Source organism: Centroberyx gerrardi, chromosome 9 (assembly GCF_048128805.1).
Source record: "Centroberyx gerrardi isolate f3 chromosome 9, fCenGer3.hap1.cur.20231027, whole genome shotgun sequence".
NCBI classification, from domain to species: Eukaryota; Metazoa; Chordata; class Actinopteri; order Beryciformes; family Berycidae; genus Centroberyx; species Centroberyx gerrardi.
This window is the reverse complement of record NC_136005.1, coordinates 9270395-9286556: the sequence shown is the minus strand read 5'-3', so window position 1 is coordinate 9286556 and position 16162 is coordinate 9270395. Positions and strand designations below refer to the sequence as shown.

Here is a 16162-nt window from a genome sequence, read left to right as displayed (position 1 = left end):
AAGAGGAGTCACCTTCTGCCACCATGTGGCCTTTTGACTTCATTTTTAATGTGGGAATTCCCTTTGTTCTGCAAACAAAATACATTACTCTAGTTATTTTTCTTCTGGCCTTGAGTGAAGTCTCTTATGTCACAGGGGCTTTGAACCTCCTTGCTTGACCGACCTCCCATTCACAATGACTAGTTTATGACCTCCAGTTCAGGGTTCAAAGAAGGGGCATCTTCGGCCTCTCAAGCAGCACTTAAGGAGGGGGATTTGGGGTATTTGTTGTTCCTGTTCTGCGGTCGTTTGGGATTTGTGGAATGGGAAGTGCAGGATTCCTGGGCAGGATGTGGAGTCACTGCAGTACAGCCCCCCGTGCTGGGCTGGCTTGCGGCTGATTTCTCCATAACAAGCCCGCATCTGGAGACAGTGGAGGAAGTGCATTTTGGCAACTGGAAATCTCTCTCTCTCCCTCCAGGTGACACAAAGCCGCTTTTATTTACGCGAGTAAATTTAACCAGGGTAAGTGACAAAGTTTATTACACTTTTTATAGGCTACAGCTTAGTTCGTCTTTGCAGAACTTGCACATGGAGGCTAAAATAGAAACGCATTATAGTCCTACAGCTGTGTTTCATATGGTTTCACAGAGTTCCCTCTCCGTACACAACTCAAAATGGGCAAAGTTTTTATAAACATCGCGCTCACAACTCTTAACTTCTCATATTATTTTGTCTTTAAACCGCACAAAACTCACTCTAGTTATAATAGCCTACGTAGGGCTGTAAGTTTCTTTTGTTCTGCGCAGACAGCCCAGGGGGTAAACGATGGTTAACTTAATAACAGGGTGCCTTTATCCCTTCACCCCAGTGTTGTTTTACATGTCTAGACGTGAACTATATGACTGGTGTGACTGTCAGAGAACAATTTATGTGAGTTAAGTTTCACTGAACTCGGTAACCTTTAATTGTCTCACATCGTTGCAGCTATTTTATGCATTATTAACCTCTGCTCTGCCCTGTTCTTTTTTGCCCTGCTTCTAAATTAATAGCCACACAGTATACCTGTCCCCATAGATTCAGGTGATGACTCACCTCTGGACTCTCCTGTCAGCTCTGCTGGTGGTTTTGTCTGCAGCAGAGCCTGTGACCAGCCCCCCGGACAATGAAAACGAGGTCCTGAAACACCCTGAGGCACAGTTCACCAACAGCCAGGCAAGTGACGGGGGAACAAGGACGCTCATCACTATGCAAGAGAATCTGGTGTCTTATAGTCATTAGCGTGCTGCTGGATCTACTTTGCTGTAATTGTCTAAACTTATTTGCATTCACTGGGCATCATTAAGTGGTAACCAATCCATCTGCCACTGAAGAAGGGTAAAAGGGATCATGAAATTGGCTCAGCAGTTCCCTGTTTCAGTGTTGAACATTTGTATAATAGTCTGTGAAGTCCATGTTGGATGCTGACTGCATAAATAAAATTCGGTCTGTTCTCTTCTGTTTCAGAACCATGTGATTGAGAATGCTATTGGAAATCTCAGCGAAACTACACCAAGCTACAAACTTACTACACGTGAGCTTCTTTGCCTTTTGTTGCTTGCTCTTTTTACTTGCCAGGCATCTTATCCTGACGTTCATCTTTATTCTCATCATCTAAATCAACAGCCCTCCTCACTACCACAGTTTCCCCGGGCCCCAGTCCTGCCCCTCCGTGTCCAGGGAACCAGGTGGTGCTGGGCGACAGCGCTGGCTGCGGCTGTCCTTCTGGCACGGTGGAGGATGGAGACAACTGCACCTGCACTGTGGGCTTCACTCTGGAGGGAGCAGAGTGTCACGGTGAGAAGGAGCTCAGCAGAATCAGTGCTTAAAGGTGCTACATGTAGCATTTTAACATCACTAAATCATTAATTACACATTCATTTTGAGACATATAATTACTGGAAACAAATTAGATGATTGCCGAGAAGGGTTGGCAGCCTCTACTAGCTTCTACACTGCACTTTCAATTGTGTGCCACCGGGACGGATTTTGCAGAAGAAGCAAAGATCCTCTTTGCAACTGGAAGTAATGGCATTTATGGAGAATATGGTCTTAATTTGATGTGTGAGATAGCAGCTGCCAATTGTCTAGACAATTATCATGGTCTCATTTGTTTACTGTAATTATACCAAGGAATCACTATTAATTTGACAATGATATATTGATGTTTCCAAATGTTACATGTAGCACCTTAAACACAAAGCAAACATTTGAATCATGTTTTATATATCTTATTGTGTGCAGTGATCTGCGTTTAGTACAGTTTATTATCTTCTTTCTCCTTATCAGATGTTGATGAGTGTGAAGGAGAGGGGACAGGACTGTGTGGTCTCCACGCCAACTGCACTAATACCCCTGGCTCCTACTCATGTAGCTGTCTCCGTGGTTACCTGATTGGTGCTGCCGGATGCCAGGGTAAGTGTGTGTGTGTGTGTGGTGTGTGTGAGAGAGAGAGAGATTCTTCGTGTGTGTGTGTGTGTGTGAGAGCATGTTCGTTTCTGAGTTGGATGGAGAGTTTTGACAGATGCTAAATTCTTAATTTTTCCACTCTGCATATCCAGTGTATGCCTAGTCATAATGCATGTCTGCCTCATGTGTTTTACAGATATAGATGAGTGTGCACTGGCTGCAGTGACAGGTCTGCAGGCCTGTCAGGGTAATGCTGAATGCCAAAACACTCCTGGCTCCTTCACCTGCTCCTGCCCTTTGGGATATGTAATGGCTCCTAATGGACAAGGCTGTGTAGGTGAGGGTCGATTTTCCATTTTATTTTATTTTTTTATCTTATTTAGCTTAGATCCCATCTCTTTTTAAAGGGGGATCTGGCCAAGACAGCAGCAAAATGGAAAGTTGCAGACAGGGAAATTACATACAGAACAACAAAATGTAAAAGTAGCCTACAATAAAGTAGAGAGAATTAGAAGGAGATGGAAGGAGGGGAAAGCTGGGAGGTGAGAGGAAAGTGTGAGAGAGAGAGAGACAGAGAGAGACAGAGAGGGAAGGAAAGACAACCAAGAGGAGAGGGAGAGAGAAAGTTGCAGGTGATTAAGTGAAATGCGAATTCATAGCAAGCATCTTACTAATAACATTGGCAATTTCCAATAGAGTCATGTTCCAAAGACCTGACAATCTCTTCAAATTCAGTGAGAGTTCCAGTTGATTAAGTTTCAAGTCCTTTTGCAAAATATTCAAAGCAGAGGGGCAGCAACCATGAATGATTGTTTTCTCCAGCTCTGTTGGAGCTTTGGGTATGTTAAGCAAAAGAGAGTCTTGGGACCTCAGACTATAATGAGACCCACAGTTTATATACATATGACAAAAGCTTCCCTAAAATGGACTTATATATAAAAGTAAGCCAGTGACTGCGTCTAAGCATGGAAAGAGAAGTAAAACCAGCCCTAGCATACAAATTGCAATGATGAGTCAAGAACTTAAAATTTGTATCAAATCTCACAGCACCATGATAAACCATGTCTAACAACCACAGACACTGGGCTGATGCTTTGAAAACAACATCTTTGTTTTGTCTGCACTTAGGACAAGCTTGAGCTCACAAAAACTGAGACTGAATCAAATTAAATGCAACTTTCAAATGTTCAAGAGCCTCATTTGAATGGTATATAATCATGTCATCAGCATAAAAGTAGAAACATGCATTAGGCACATTTTGACCAAGACTATTGATATGAATAGTGAACAAAAGAGGACCCAGTACTGATCCCTGAGGCACACCCATGCAGACATTAAGAGATTTTAAAGTAAGTCCATCAACTAATCCAAACCAACTGTTACCGGGTTGACAGCTAAAACTGATACACCCATACTAATAAGCATTTCCCTCAATATAGTGTGGTCAACAGTATCAAATGCATTGTATAAAAAAGAGCTGCACAGGAGTGTTTATTGTCCAAGGACTCAATAAAATAATTTACAACCTTTAAGGCTGCTGTAATTATACTGTTGTGTTGTTAACTAAAATCTGATTGATTCTTGAATAATATATTGTCTGAGCCTAAAAACTCCTTCACTCACTAATGTTTCCAGTGTCTGAGCAAGGACAGGCAGTTTAGAAAGAGGCCTATAGTTATTTACAGGGGGAGGACATAGGCAGATTTCCAAATGCAGGGTATTTTGTTTACAATGTTGACCTCTGGTGTGCCTGACTGTGGAATGTGGATGTATCATGGTGTACAATGACAATTTTACATTTTTAAGCATTTTATCTGACACTGATACCAGTTCAACACAACAAATGGGAAATGCAGTTTCTGAATAATAGACAGACAGAGATTTAAACTCCAGAGATTTAAACTCCTTGTTTTTTTCTATAGATGTGGATGAGTGCAGCTTTGAGGAACAGTGTCGCCGTGAGCTGGGGAATGTGTGTGTGAACACTCCTGGTAGCTTTGTATGCCAGTGCCAGCCGGGTTTCAGAGCAGAGGCCCCTGCCTGTGTTGGTAAGTCTGCCATAAGCTTCACCACACCTGGTTAAGTTTGAGATCAAGATTTTTATCTGTTCTAATGAGTTCCTCATACCTGAGTTGCCCCAGTCCTAATAAGCCAGAGCACTGCTGACAGGATTGAATGCTTTGCAGGCATAACACGCTTTAATCTGCTGCTTTGTTGCATCTGTGCTTTGTTTCTCTGTGTGGTTGTTTATCTTTCCCAGCCCATCTCATCTCTTTATCCTTTACATTGATGAGAATGTCCTTTCCTTTCTGGCCCTCTCCAGTTTTGGCTCTGTTAATCTGACACTTTGTTTCATCTTCTTCTTTTTGACTTTTCCCTTTTGTTTTGTTTTTCCCTCTTCACTTCTGCACTTCTGGTCTCTGGTCCCTCTTAGGTCCTGTGTGTCCAGACTACTCTGTGTGTCAAGGTATGATACACTTTCTATGCTTAACACATACTGCTTGCTTAATAATTGCACAATTTGTCAAGATAACAGCCAAATGCTTTAGCCAAGCTTTCCCATTTGCCAGTGTTCTTGCTGTGAAAGATAATGTTTTCAGGTTTTTCTCTATATATGATGTCAGTTTTGATAATGACCATCGATGCTACTCTATGTTCTATAGCTGTTGTTCTCAAAGTGGGGTCCTGGGACCCCCTGGAGTCCTTGAGGGTCCCCACAATATGAGGAATAGTTTAATTCACTAGAAATTTCCTAATTAGACAATGTGGGTGTCCTGTTCAAATCATAGGTTTCAGTACAGTCAATACACAGTCATTACAAAATCATCAACAACAAAAATCTTCCCATATCAGAGCATTGTACTGGCGACAGTTGGTTTCTTTACTGGCAGTAGAATGTTTCATCACAACTAATTTCACAGCAATAAATAAAAATCCCCCATGTGCCGTTCTTAAAAGTGTTTCAAGTGCGCCCTTTCCCCTACTTCTCTCTGTCTCATTATGTCCCAGATGTGGATGAATGTAAGGAGAGTCCTGTGGTGTGCGATGGTCAGGGTGTGTGTGAGAACACGCTTGGGAGTTACAAATGTGTTTGCCGGCCAGGTTACCGGGGAAACGGCACACACTGCGAAGGTAAGCAATTAGTGTTGTCGTCCCTCTATGGAAAACTCAGTTTCCTGTACACTGGTTCAGCTTCCTTGTGTATTTTAATGCATGCTTTTATGCCTGCCACGAAAATTGCCCTGTGCGGATGAATAAAGTTTACGGAATAGAACTGAATAGAATTTTTAATTGAGTAAAAGGATCTCTGTGTTCTCTCTCTCTCTCCCCAGATGAAAATGAATGTGCATCAGGTTATCATGGTTGCGACACCAATGCTCGTTGTGGCAATATAATTGGCTCCTATTTCTGCCAGTGCTACCAGGGCTTCAATGGGGATGGCCACTCTTGTTTTGGTGGGTGAGCAGTGTGTGTGTGTGTGTGTGTGTGTGTGTGTTCACTTGTGCATGCTCACTTGCGCATGTATGTGTTGAGTGTCTGCCAACAATTCTTATGTCATGCAAATAATATATAGGTGTGTCAGTAGTACTTTGGTATGCAACATTTGCAAGACACCATGTCCTTCGGGATTGTCCTTGGTTACAGACATTGATGAGTGCGCACTGGGCAACGGCCATTGTGACCACAACTGTACCAATGAGCCAGGAGGATACAGCTGCCAGTGTGCCACAGGCTACCAGCTACACCGGGATGGACACAACTGCACAGGTAAAACAAAAGAAAGAAAGAAAGAAAGAAAGAAAGAACTTTTTGCAATGGACTAGGGTTTGTGTGTAAATGAAGATTATTCACTGTCACTGAAGGGTCAGCAGCTCCAGGAAGTAACATTAATCAGACAGCCAAGACCTGGGTCAAATAGTATAATCTCCGTCTTTTCTTTTAACCTACTTGGCGCACCAGATAGGTGAGATTTACCAACTTAAAATTCAGATAGTTTGGCATAAATTGTCAACCTCAGAAAAGTACACTAATTGGACTTTCAAATATTTCACACTATGCACTGTAGAAAACTCTAGACAGGATCCAGAGTTTGCGTAGTAGAGTAAAATAGTGGAGCAGGTGGAGCCATGCTGAAGCCCACAGCTGCAAAAAAGACCAGCCCATATTGCATTATATGTTCATGAAGCACGGCAGCATGAAGCCTGGGGTTGTCATTGCCAAGAAGAGGATTATGCAGACGTGCCCCATTACATGCAATACAATATCTTCTTAATGGCACAGTTATTTGAAAATCACCATATGGGAACTATTAGAAGAAATAAAATTAGCTATTGAGACTATAACTTCTGGGCCTTGGTCCCATTGACTTGTATTGAGGTGGGTGGAGTTCCAAGTTATACTTCTGGCAGTCAATAGAGGGCAATAGAGGAATTGTCTCTCCCAGGACTGCATTATCTCCAAAAGCCAAGGCCAGATTTGCCCCCCCCCACCATACGCTCTGTCTCTCATTGTATTATCCTCTGTGGGAAACCCCACCACTCATCTGGTGCTCCAAGCTGGTTGAAACAAGAGCTAAAACCTACTTGTAGATACTTTCTGACCCTGGCGTAGACTCTTTTTTTTGCCATGAGAAAATAGTTAACTGAACCTCCCTCGGCTCTCTTATATTCAGATGTGGACGAGTGCTTGGCACTGAATGGGACGTGTGAGCAGGTGTGCACCAACACTCAGGGATCCTTCCAGTGCTCCTGCAGGTCCGGCTACCAGCTGCACATCGATGGCCACAGCTGTGTGGGTCAGTTACTGACACTCATCCACTGACCTGTGTTTATGGATCCACTCATTACCAGTTTTAAGTCTGTTTTTTAAACTGGCTGAGCCTTAGCGATTTACCAGTATGGTGCAGATGCAAAAACTGCCATGAATGTGTTATCTCTCTGTCTTTCTCTGTCTCTCTCACTATCTCCGTTTGTGTGTGTGCACATGTATGTTTGTATACGTTAACAGTGAAGTGTGCGAACATGAAGTAAAAGAACATGCAGCGAGTTCCACAGAGAGATGAGGAAGAGGGTGAACTTAGTCAGGTATCTGTTGCACAGGAGCAATGAGGGAGTCAAAAAGAAAGAAGATGTTTACCTCAATGTCTCTGTATGTGTGTGTGTGTGTGTGTGCTTAGACATTGACGAATGTAAGCTCCAGAACGGCGGCTGTTCCCACGGCTGTACCAACACACCTGGAGGACACACGTGTCACTGTCCACCTCCACTGCTTCTACACACGGACAACCTCCGCTGCGTCAGTATGTTCCTCATTGTGTGTGTGTTTATTATGTAACCCGGCATGAAGGAAAAGTGTTAGAGAAGGTGCTACATGTAGCATTTTACCATCGATACATCATTACCACATTGATTTTGAGACATTAGTATAATTAGTATAATCAGTATAATCAGTAAAGTGAAGCTATGGATTGCCTCTTTGTGACAGGAGGCAACAGGGTTTATGGGAAATGTGGTCTTAATTTTGAGAAACATTAATACAAACAATACCAGTGGTGTGAGATAGAGGCTTCCAATTGTCTCGACCATTATTTTATGGTAATTATACCAAGGTATCACCCTTAATTTGACAATGATATATTGACATTTCAAATTGTTCCACATAGCACTTTTAACTCAGAGTAGACTTTTTTAATCATGTTTTATATTGCATGGCTTATCGTATACTGTACTGTATTATCTTTTCACTATTATCACCACTACTACTATTATCTTCTTTTCCAGATGATATATCAGATGATAGATTAATTTGACAATGATATATTGATGTTTAAAAATGCAACACGCAGCATCTTTAACACATTACAGTTATGTGTGAGTGTGTGTGTGTATTTCCCTACAAGAACAGCCTAATACTCTTCATTTGATTTTCTTACCGTAGCCTGTACTCTATCACTGTCAAAAAGTGTCCTCAGCCTGAGAGTTCAATTTCCCCAAACGAGGAGAGTGTTTTAATGGATAACATGCCGTGTATGTAATTTGTCCTTGTGCATATAGTAAATCTTTTTAATGATCACATGTTTCTTTCCCACCTGGTCAGATGTTACATCTTGTGAGCTGAGAAATGGTGGCTGCGACCACACATGCACTGTGAGGGCTGAGGGCCACCTGCACTGCAGCTGCAGAGCAGGATGGAAGCTGGGTGCGGACCTGAGGAGCTGTCTGGGTGAGGCTTCATTTTCACTTGATCAGTCGGTACGTCGCTCTGCTTGTTCACACTGCGAGCAACTTTGTTGATGGGTCGCTCTGTTCTGACTGATTGTGGGCGTTGCAAGAGGCTCTGATTGGATCTATGTAGTCGTCTCTGGCAGCTACAAAAGAAAATAAGCCATGTATTTATACATTGCAGGATATTCTCAGTGATTTTGTGTTGTGTTACTGTTGCTTTTATTGAACTGCTAACTTTATTTGATATTAGGTCATAGCTCTGCTGCCAAGTTTGATAGGCTATGTTAACATTACGCGCATATAATATTTAAAATTAAATAAAATAACTTTAGAGCTTACCATCAACTGTAATGATAGATGCAACCGACCAACCCAGCATAATTTTTTAGACATTTGCTCCTGTAGTCTTTCAAATAAAAGTTCTAGAGAACTGGAAAGCTTTGAATGGCTGTAATCAACTTCTCATCCATTTTGCACTTGCCAGGCAGAACAAACAAAATCACATCAGGAAGGATAGGAAGGTAGGAAAACAAAGAAGTGTGGGAATCTGATTGGCTTTAATTTGATTGGCCGATGACCGCAAAAGGTTCAGCTGTGGACAACTCTTGGCTGACCACTTCTTGGCAGTTTCCCTGGCCGCTCAGCTGTAAAGGAAAAGACTGGACCACCATCCAGTCTGTTCTTGTTGATTGTGTTGCGGTGTGGAAGCATGGACTGTCCGCCTGTCTAACTGTCCCTCTGTCTCTCTTTTTAAGATGTGGACGAGTGTGGGGACTTCACAAATGGAGGCTGTGAGCAGCAGTGTGTGAACCACCCCGGTGGGTTCAACTGCACCTGTAGGGAAGGGTATAATGTTCGAACTGACGACCTCACCAAGTGCCAGCGTGAGTCAAACGTTATACATCTATGTTAATGCACCAATCAGGATGAAATTTACAAAAAAAATGGTTGAATTTGTATTGCAATAGGAATTGCTCTTGGATGACATCATTTCTCACTTTATTTGGGTTTTAGTATCACCAGTTCATAAAGGAGTGATAATGTGTATAATAACCTTTCCACCTTTCCAGCGGTGTGTGACACTCCATGTCAAAACTACGGAGTGTGTGTTGCCCCAAACAGCTGTGACTGTCCTCCAGGCTATCCTGGTCTGGGCTGCTCAGGTACAAACCTACACATGTGTATGTTGTACGTGAATATACTGTATATATGGAATTGTCAGCATCATAACATTTGCCATTTGGTGGATGCTTTAAAGGATAAGGCTGGTGTTTTTTAATGCATTGCTTACCGTCAACAAATCCTATGAAAATAACAAAATCAACAATGCGTTTGCTGTACTCCCGTTACTTTCTGACTTCCCACGTACCGTTTTTAGCCGTGCGATGATGAAATATGTTGCCCAGAGCAACGGCATGGCTCTGTGACGTGTTTTTTATCCTTTTTTTTATACAATGGAGTTCTATGGCTGCTGGGACATGGCTGCATTGGGCACCGGCTACATGGACGAGACTTGTTGGCAAAACAAAATCATTGCTGATTTTGTTATTTTCATAGGATTTGTTGACGGTAAGCAATGCATTAAAAAACACCAGCCTTATCCTTTAAATAATGGACTTTATTTACCGAAGACCAATGACATGTCGTCGGTTGTAATAATCGTGTCAGAATGGAGGGGGTGAAATTTCATTGTTTTTCCACTGATAAAGACAGACATGACAATAATAAATGCAATAATTTATAAATGTAATATTATCTTATCTGTTTAGTAATTAGGAACATTTTTTTCCCTTGAAGATGAAGTACTTTTGGATAGTTTCACCCACCTTGAAGTGAAATACTGAACTGCATTGGTACTTTTTTACTCCTTAAGGGTTTTCACCGGAATACGGAGACAGGCTGTGAATAAGATGTAGCGTGTTATGTATATATCATGAAATGATAGATTGAGGAGTTTAACTGCAGACCTCAGTCATGTCAGCGATGTTGGTGGCAGAAAGCAAGGGTCACATCCTCCAAGGACTTTTTTAAATATCTTTCCTTTTCTTCCAAAGGTCCTAGTCGTGTTTATTTATATAGCGCTTTATCACAGTCAAGTCTCAAAGGGCTTTACATACCATCATATACATGTCATATACCACACTGTAAGTCATGGATATGTGAAGTGCATGTTGGTTGTGTGTTTCAGCCATGTGCTCCCCGCCCTGCGCCCATGGAGGAACCTGTATGCGCTGGAACAAGTGTTTGTGTCCTACTGGCTGGACTGGAGCTGGCTGCCACACAGGTGAACTGGCTCTGACATCATCACACAGTAGAGGCCCATACAAGAACTTTATTGCACCTTTTTTACGCTCGATCAAACTTATGACTCCTTGTCTGGTCTTACCAATTCAATTTGGTCTGTATGGGTATTTGTTGTGGTGATTAGTTATGTGTTTTATAGTGCTTTAATGCTATGTATTTTTATTGTTTTTATTGTGGTTTATTGTTTTTTTATGATGTGTTTATATTCTGCTGCAAACCAAAATTTCCCTTGTGCGACAATAAAGTTTGAGTTGATTTTTCTTTTATCTCCCTATTATTTCATCTTTATTTACCCTGGTCCCACATTTAATTTGTTTTCCTCTCTCTCCTGTTCATCCCTCTTTCACTCCCCTGCCTCTCTCTCTCTCTCTCTCTCTCTCTCTCTCTCTCTCTCTCTCTCTCTCTCTCTCTCTCTCAGCGGTGTGTGAGTTGCCGTGTGCTAATGGTGGTCGCTGTGTGGGGCCTGAGTTCTGCCAGTGTCCCTCTGACTACATCGGCCCCCAGTGCCTCTCGCGTGAGTAACAAAACTATCAACACATCTGGCATAGATGTATCCAGGCCATCCAGGTGCTTGTGGGTTGGCAGCTAACTTGCTATCACCTCTACCAGTCTGTCTCTATGCTTGTTAGCTATACCAAGTGATTCATTCCTACAATTTTATGGTGTTTTGTCAGTGGAGACAGTGAAAAATGTAAAATTTCACATGGCTAACACCATTACAGAGGGAAAAAAAATAGTTCACTAATCATCTAAAAACCTACAATCAGCTGATAAGTGTGTTACCTGCAAGTGTCATTTTCCTGCTTAGTGTGTGTGTGTGTGTGTATGTGTTTTTTCCAGCCCTCTGCACACCTGCCTGTCAAAACGGGGGGAGATGTGTGGATGTCAACAAGTGCACATGTGTCAGTGGGTGGCAGGGAGCTCGTTGCCAGATAGGTGAGGTGTCACACTCTGCTACTGTGTCTGTCCAGTGTCGCAAAACTGAAATATTACTGCTGGTCTGTGTCTCTCTTGGTGGTCCAGTGGTGAATACAACGGTTGGGTAAACTATGATCTCCAGCTGGTGAGCACCATGATGTGAATATAAAGAAAAACACAATTATATTTTCAGAGTAGTATTGAATTTGTTTTTCTAAAAACCCTAAAATCAGAAACTAGATCAGTCTGTGGGCAGAGGGAATTCATTCTACTTCCCTCTGGCCACTGATCACAGATAGAGGCCTACAAGGAAAACAAAACTCAACAGTCCTTTATCCCCATGGTCATATTACCATAAAACAAACACGCAGGAACCCATGGAGTCCAGCTGGTCTAGTCCACTGCTGTTTGGATTTGGATGTTACTCTGGGTCACTGTCCGCTGTAACCTGTAGGTTGTATTGATTTCCCAAATCAAATCAAACCAATTTTTCCAAACTAAAACTAAACTAAACTAAAATAAAATGATACTATACGAGTTTATACTATAAATATTTACTGTATATTGGCTTAAAAATGTTGGTAAATGTTGGTCCCTCTCTCTCCTCAGAGCCTGTGCAGTGTCAGAAACCATGTAAGAACGGTGGTGTGTGTGTGGGCCTCAACAGATGTCGCTGTGCTAGTGGATTTACTGGGAGTCTCTGTGAAACCGGTGAGTCTGTGTGTGTGTGTGTGTGTGCATACCTACCTGTATGTCTGTATGCGATAAGACCTTTGCCTTGCACTAAGACTGTTTGTTTTTCTGTGTCTGTAGCGGTGACCACGCCCTGTGTGCCGCCTTGTCAACATGGAGCCACCTGCAGTCCTCACAACACCTGCACCTGCCCAGAAGGCACCGCCGGCCTGCGCTGCGAGAGACTGTAAGTAGGAACAACAGCGACAGCAAGAAGAACGCTGTCTGAGGTGATAATGGCTTTTCTGTGATCCACTGTGAGTCTCCTGCTCACTGCTGGTCTGCTTTTTCAGTCAAGTTTTCTTTTGCCGCATCTTATCAGTAGTGTACAACTATTTAAAGGGGCAGTAAGTAATCTCGGCCTTTCATTGAACTCTTAAGGGATTGCAACAACATCAACAGGTCTCTGGCACAGCTTACAGTGGCCTGTAATTGACACTAACAATAAAGTCCCATTTTCACAATAGAGACGAGTAAGCCAGGTAATTAGAGCAGATATCCAACAGAAACGTCTACTGAAGAGGTAATATAGCACAATTAGGGATGGGACAATATATTGAAATTCAATATATTGTAATGGAAAAATGTGACATATATACATATCTTGGGGCAGAAAAATTAATTGCGATATTATCTACATTTTATTCTGCTGTAGTAATCACAAATGAGATGGCTGTCCCATCACAGTTTCACAAGCCTTCCATTGAAATTATATTATTTGCACTTTGTAATGACATTTTTAAATTATTACATTGTAGCAAGCCAATGCCCTTGCTAGAAAGATTTGTGGCCAACTAATCATGGTGGAGTCATTGGTATTGATCAAGGCAGTAAAAATATTACTTATCGCACCTTTAATTCTCATCTATTTGCCTCTCTGTGTGTGTGTGTGTGTGTGTGTGTGTGTGTGCTAGGACATGCCCTGTGGTCACCACGGTGGTGAGTATGGCTCGAGCGGTGAGAAAGGGGTTTAGGGAGAGTTATGTTGACCGCTGTGGACCCCTGGGAGTTCAGCTGTGCACCAAATACAGGTGACCAAGCATTCATAATCTCACATCCTCCAGATCTGGGTCAAATAGAGTAGAAATCATAAAATAATTCATTTTAATGTGCGTGGAGTGGAGTTCCAGATGGCTGGGGTTTATGACAAGATTGTTTAGTTAGTGTAAGATGAGATGTTGATAGTATACTAAATTGACTTTCATGTACATTCCTGTTGTATTTTGTCTTGTATCTGTATTATTCATGCACTAACCACCCATCTGACACCTAAGTAGGCTAAAGCACGCCATAAAAATATTTGTAAATAGTTCAAGTTCATTATAAACCATGGCATAAAAATATGAAATGAGATGCATGTTACAATAGAAATTTTAAGACCTGACATGAATACTAATTTAAAAATAAAATGATATACATAAAAGATTAAGTTAGATCACAATAAAACAACAGAACATGAGCTGTGGCAGCAGCATCATATTAGTTTGTACAAACAGCATCTAGCCTAATTCTGCAATTCTTTCAGTTACCAGGAAGCAATTAAATACGACTTGAGCCAACTCTGACACATTAATACAAATGTACACACACACACACACAAACGCAATAGTACTCAATCTACTGTGTGTGTGGTTGTGGTTTCAGGATAAACCAGGCACGTGTTTACCTGCAGGCCTACAGGGTGGGCTACAAAATCCAGTGTCCAGACAAGAAGGGGAGATGAATCGAACTGTAAAGACGCTTTATGTTGCTCCTCTAGCCGAGGAACACAACACAACACAACACTATGGCTGCACCCACCAGGCAACTTTTTGGGCAACATGACAAGGCAACATTCCTGCTAATGAGAATTGGAAGTGAGACAAAGGGTAAAATATGAAATAAAATATAACTGAATCAGTGCAAATGTGCTGTGGCATCACCTTGGGCAGTTTTGCCTTTCACTGTTGCCTGAAAAATTGCCCAGTGATCCTCATTGGGGAGATCAAATTCAAAGAAAAGTTTTTTTTTTTTTACTTTTTTAATTTTAATGGGACAATTTTCCTCACCAGACATTATGTATCATGTGGGAATGAGATTCTACATCTACCTAACTTGCCAGCTTTAAGGCCCATTCACATCTAGAACAATAACTATAAACATAACTATAAACTATAATGATATATTGTTGCTCAAGCATTCACACTACAACGATATCTCAGCAAACGAAGCATCACTGCGGTGAGCTCCTGAATTCTCCCGCCCCCATCTTTCTTACAACTTTTATTTGATTGGTTGAAAATGTTTTATCGTTGTCTCTGCATCTGAACAATCGCTCAGAGATTGAACCAGATATATAATTATAGTTATCGATTTGGATCTTATTTTAGTTATAGTTATCTTTATTTATCGTTTTAGATGTGAATCAGCCTTTACACTAGCATTCCCCCTGGGTTTCATTGAGGAATGGTTATCATGCTTACAGACATTTTATGAAAACTGAGCAATGAATGTAGAAACATTTTTCACACATTGAGACATTGAGTCTGCTGAAGAAAAACAGCCAACTAAAATGTTAAATGTTGAGGTATTTCTTTAAGACGGCCCCCTATGTTGAAGTGAAGAGACTTGACTGTACCATAAAGGCTGTTTAATTAGTCTGTGACTAAGTGGGTGGACAGATATTTGTTTCTAAAGTCTGGGCTGTATATTATCACATATAGTTTACATTTCATGAATTGTTCAATGAATTCATTATTTGTAATGTTTGTATATGGCAGCTGAAAGCGATTAAATGCAACATTTTTTTTTATCTTTATACAGAATGGTCTCTTAATACCCTGAAGGATTTTATATGAACACTAGATGAGGTTCAGTGTCTAATGATGGTGACAGTAAGAAAGAGTCTGTTAAGAGAATGTTACTGCAAGTTTCTTCTCAAGAGTTAAATTGGAGATATACTCAAAACGATAAAGATTAACTGTATTCACACAATTGGGACACTCATACCTTTGTGAGTTAACTGGGATGCCATACTTCATTGATATTGGCAATGGCAATTTGTATTTGCTCCATGTTATTCAAATTAGAATCCGAGCCATCTTCAGATTGAAGAGTTGCAATTTTAAATCCCAGTCAAATTATACAAAACCTCTCAGTTTGCCACTCAACACCCTTAAATTAATAATAATGCTATCACTCTAATATCCTGTTTGGAAGGTCAGTGGTTGATAACTTTGTTTTCAAACTACAGTACAGTTATTGTGTTGTTACTGTGTGCTTGACAGGATATCACAACCTCTAACCCAATTTATGTAAGCATCTTACATAACACACAATAGCAGTAAATCTCTTATGTGACTACTTATTAACCTTTGGATGATTAGCTTTGGTTTGACATAACAGAACTGCAGTGCATGTATGTGTAGCGTATCAGTACACAGTATCTGCCCTCGTATCCCACATATGGAAGTCCATGTCCTTGTTTGCCTTCCATATAAACTGTATTGTATCAGCAGGTCATAATGCTCTTTCCAGCCCTAACTGGAAGACAACTAACACACCATACACTGACACTG

At 41.3% G+C, this 16162-nt stretch overlaps 1 protein-coding gene across 1 annotated transcript; it reads left to right on the top strand.

The window, feature by feature from the left end:
- The first annotated feature begins 1065 nt into the window (after positions 1–1065).
- Positions 1066–15368, top strand: LOC139926062 (uncharacterized). The gene is made up of 22 exons (XM_071917636.2): positions 1066–1194; positions 1486–1552; positions 1645–1815; positions 2308–2433; positions 2624–2764; positions 4350–4475; positions 4862–4894; positions 5437–5559; positions 5760–5882; positions 6073–6195; positions 7100–7222; positions 7604–7726; positions 8524–8649; positions 9407–9535; positions 9722–9814; positions 10840–10935; positions 11374–11469; positions 11796–11891; positions 12483–12584; positions 12687–12792; positions 13520–13636; positions 14250–15368. Exons 1-22 carry the CDS (start codon positions 1066–1068, stop codon positions 14326–14328), a joined length of 2448 nt encoding a protein of 815 aa, XP_071773737.1. The 3' UTR covers positions 14329–15368.
- The last annotated feature ends 794 nt before the right edge of the window (positions 15369–16162 follow it).

Bases quoted from the DNA above. Each gene is read 5' to 3' on its own strand.
- LOC139926062 (XM_071917636.2), top strand. From the start codon at position 1,066: ATGACTCACCTCTGGACTCTCCTGTCAGCTCTGCTGGTGGTTTTGTCT. The intron at 1,816-2,307 runs GTGAGAAGGAGC...TCTCCTTATCAG, and splicing joins GGAGGGAGCAGAGTGTCACG to ATGTTGATGAGTGTGAAGGA. The intron at 12,585-12,686 runs GTGAGTCTGTGT...CTGTGTCTGTAG, and splicing joins TGGGAGTCTCTGTGAAACCG to CGGTGACCACGCCCTGTGTG.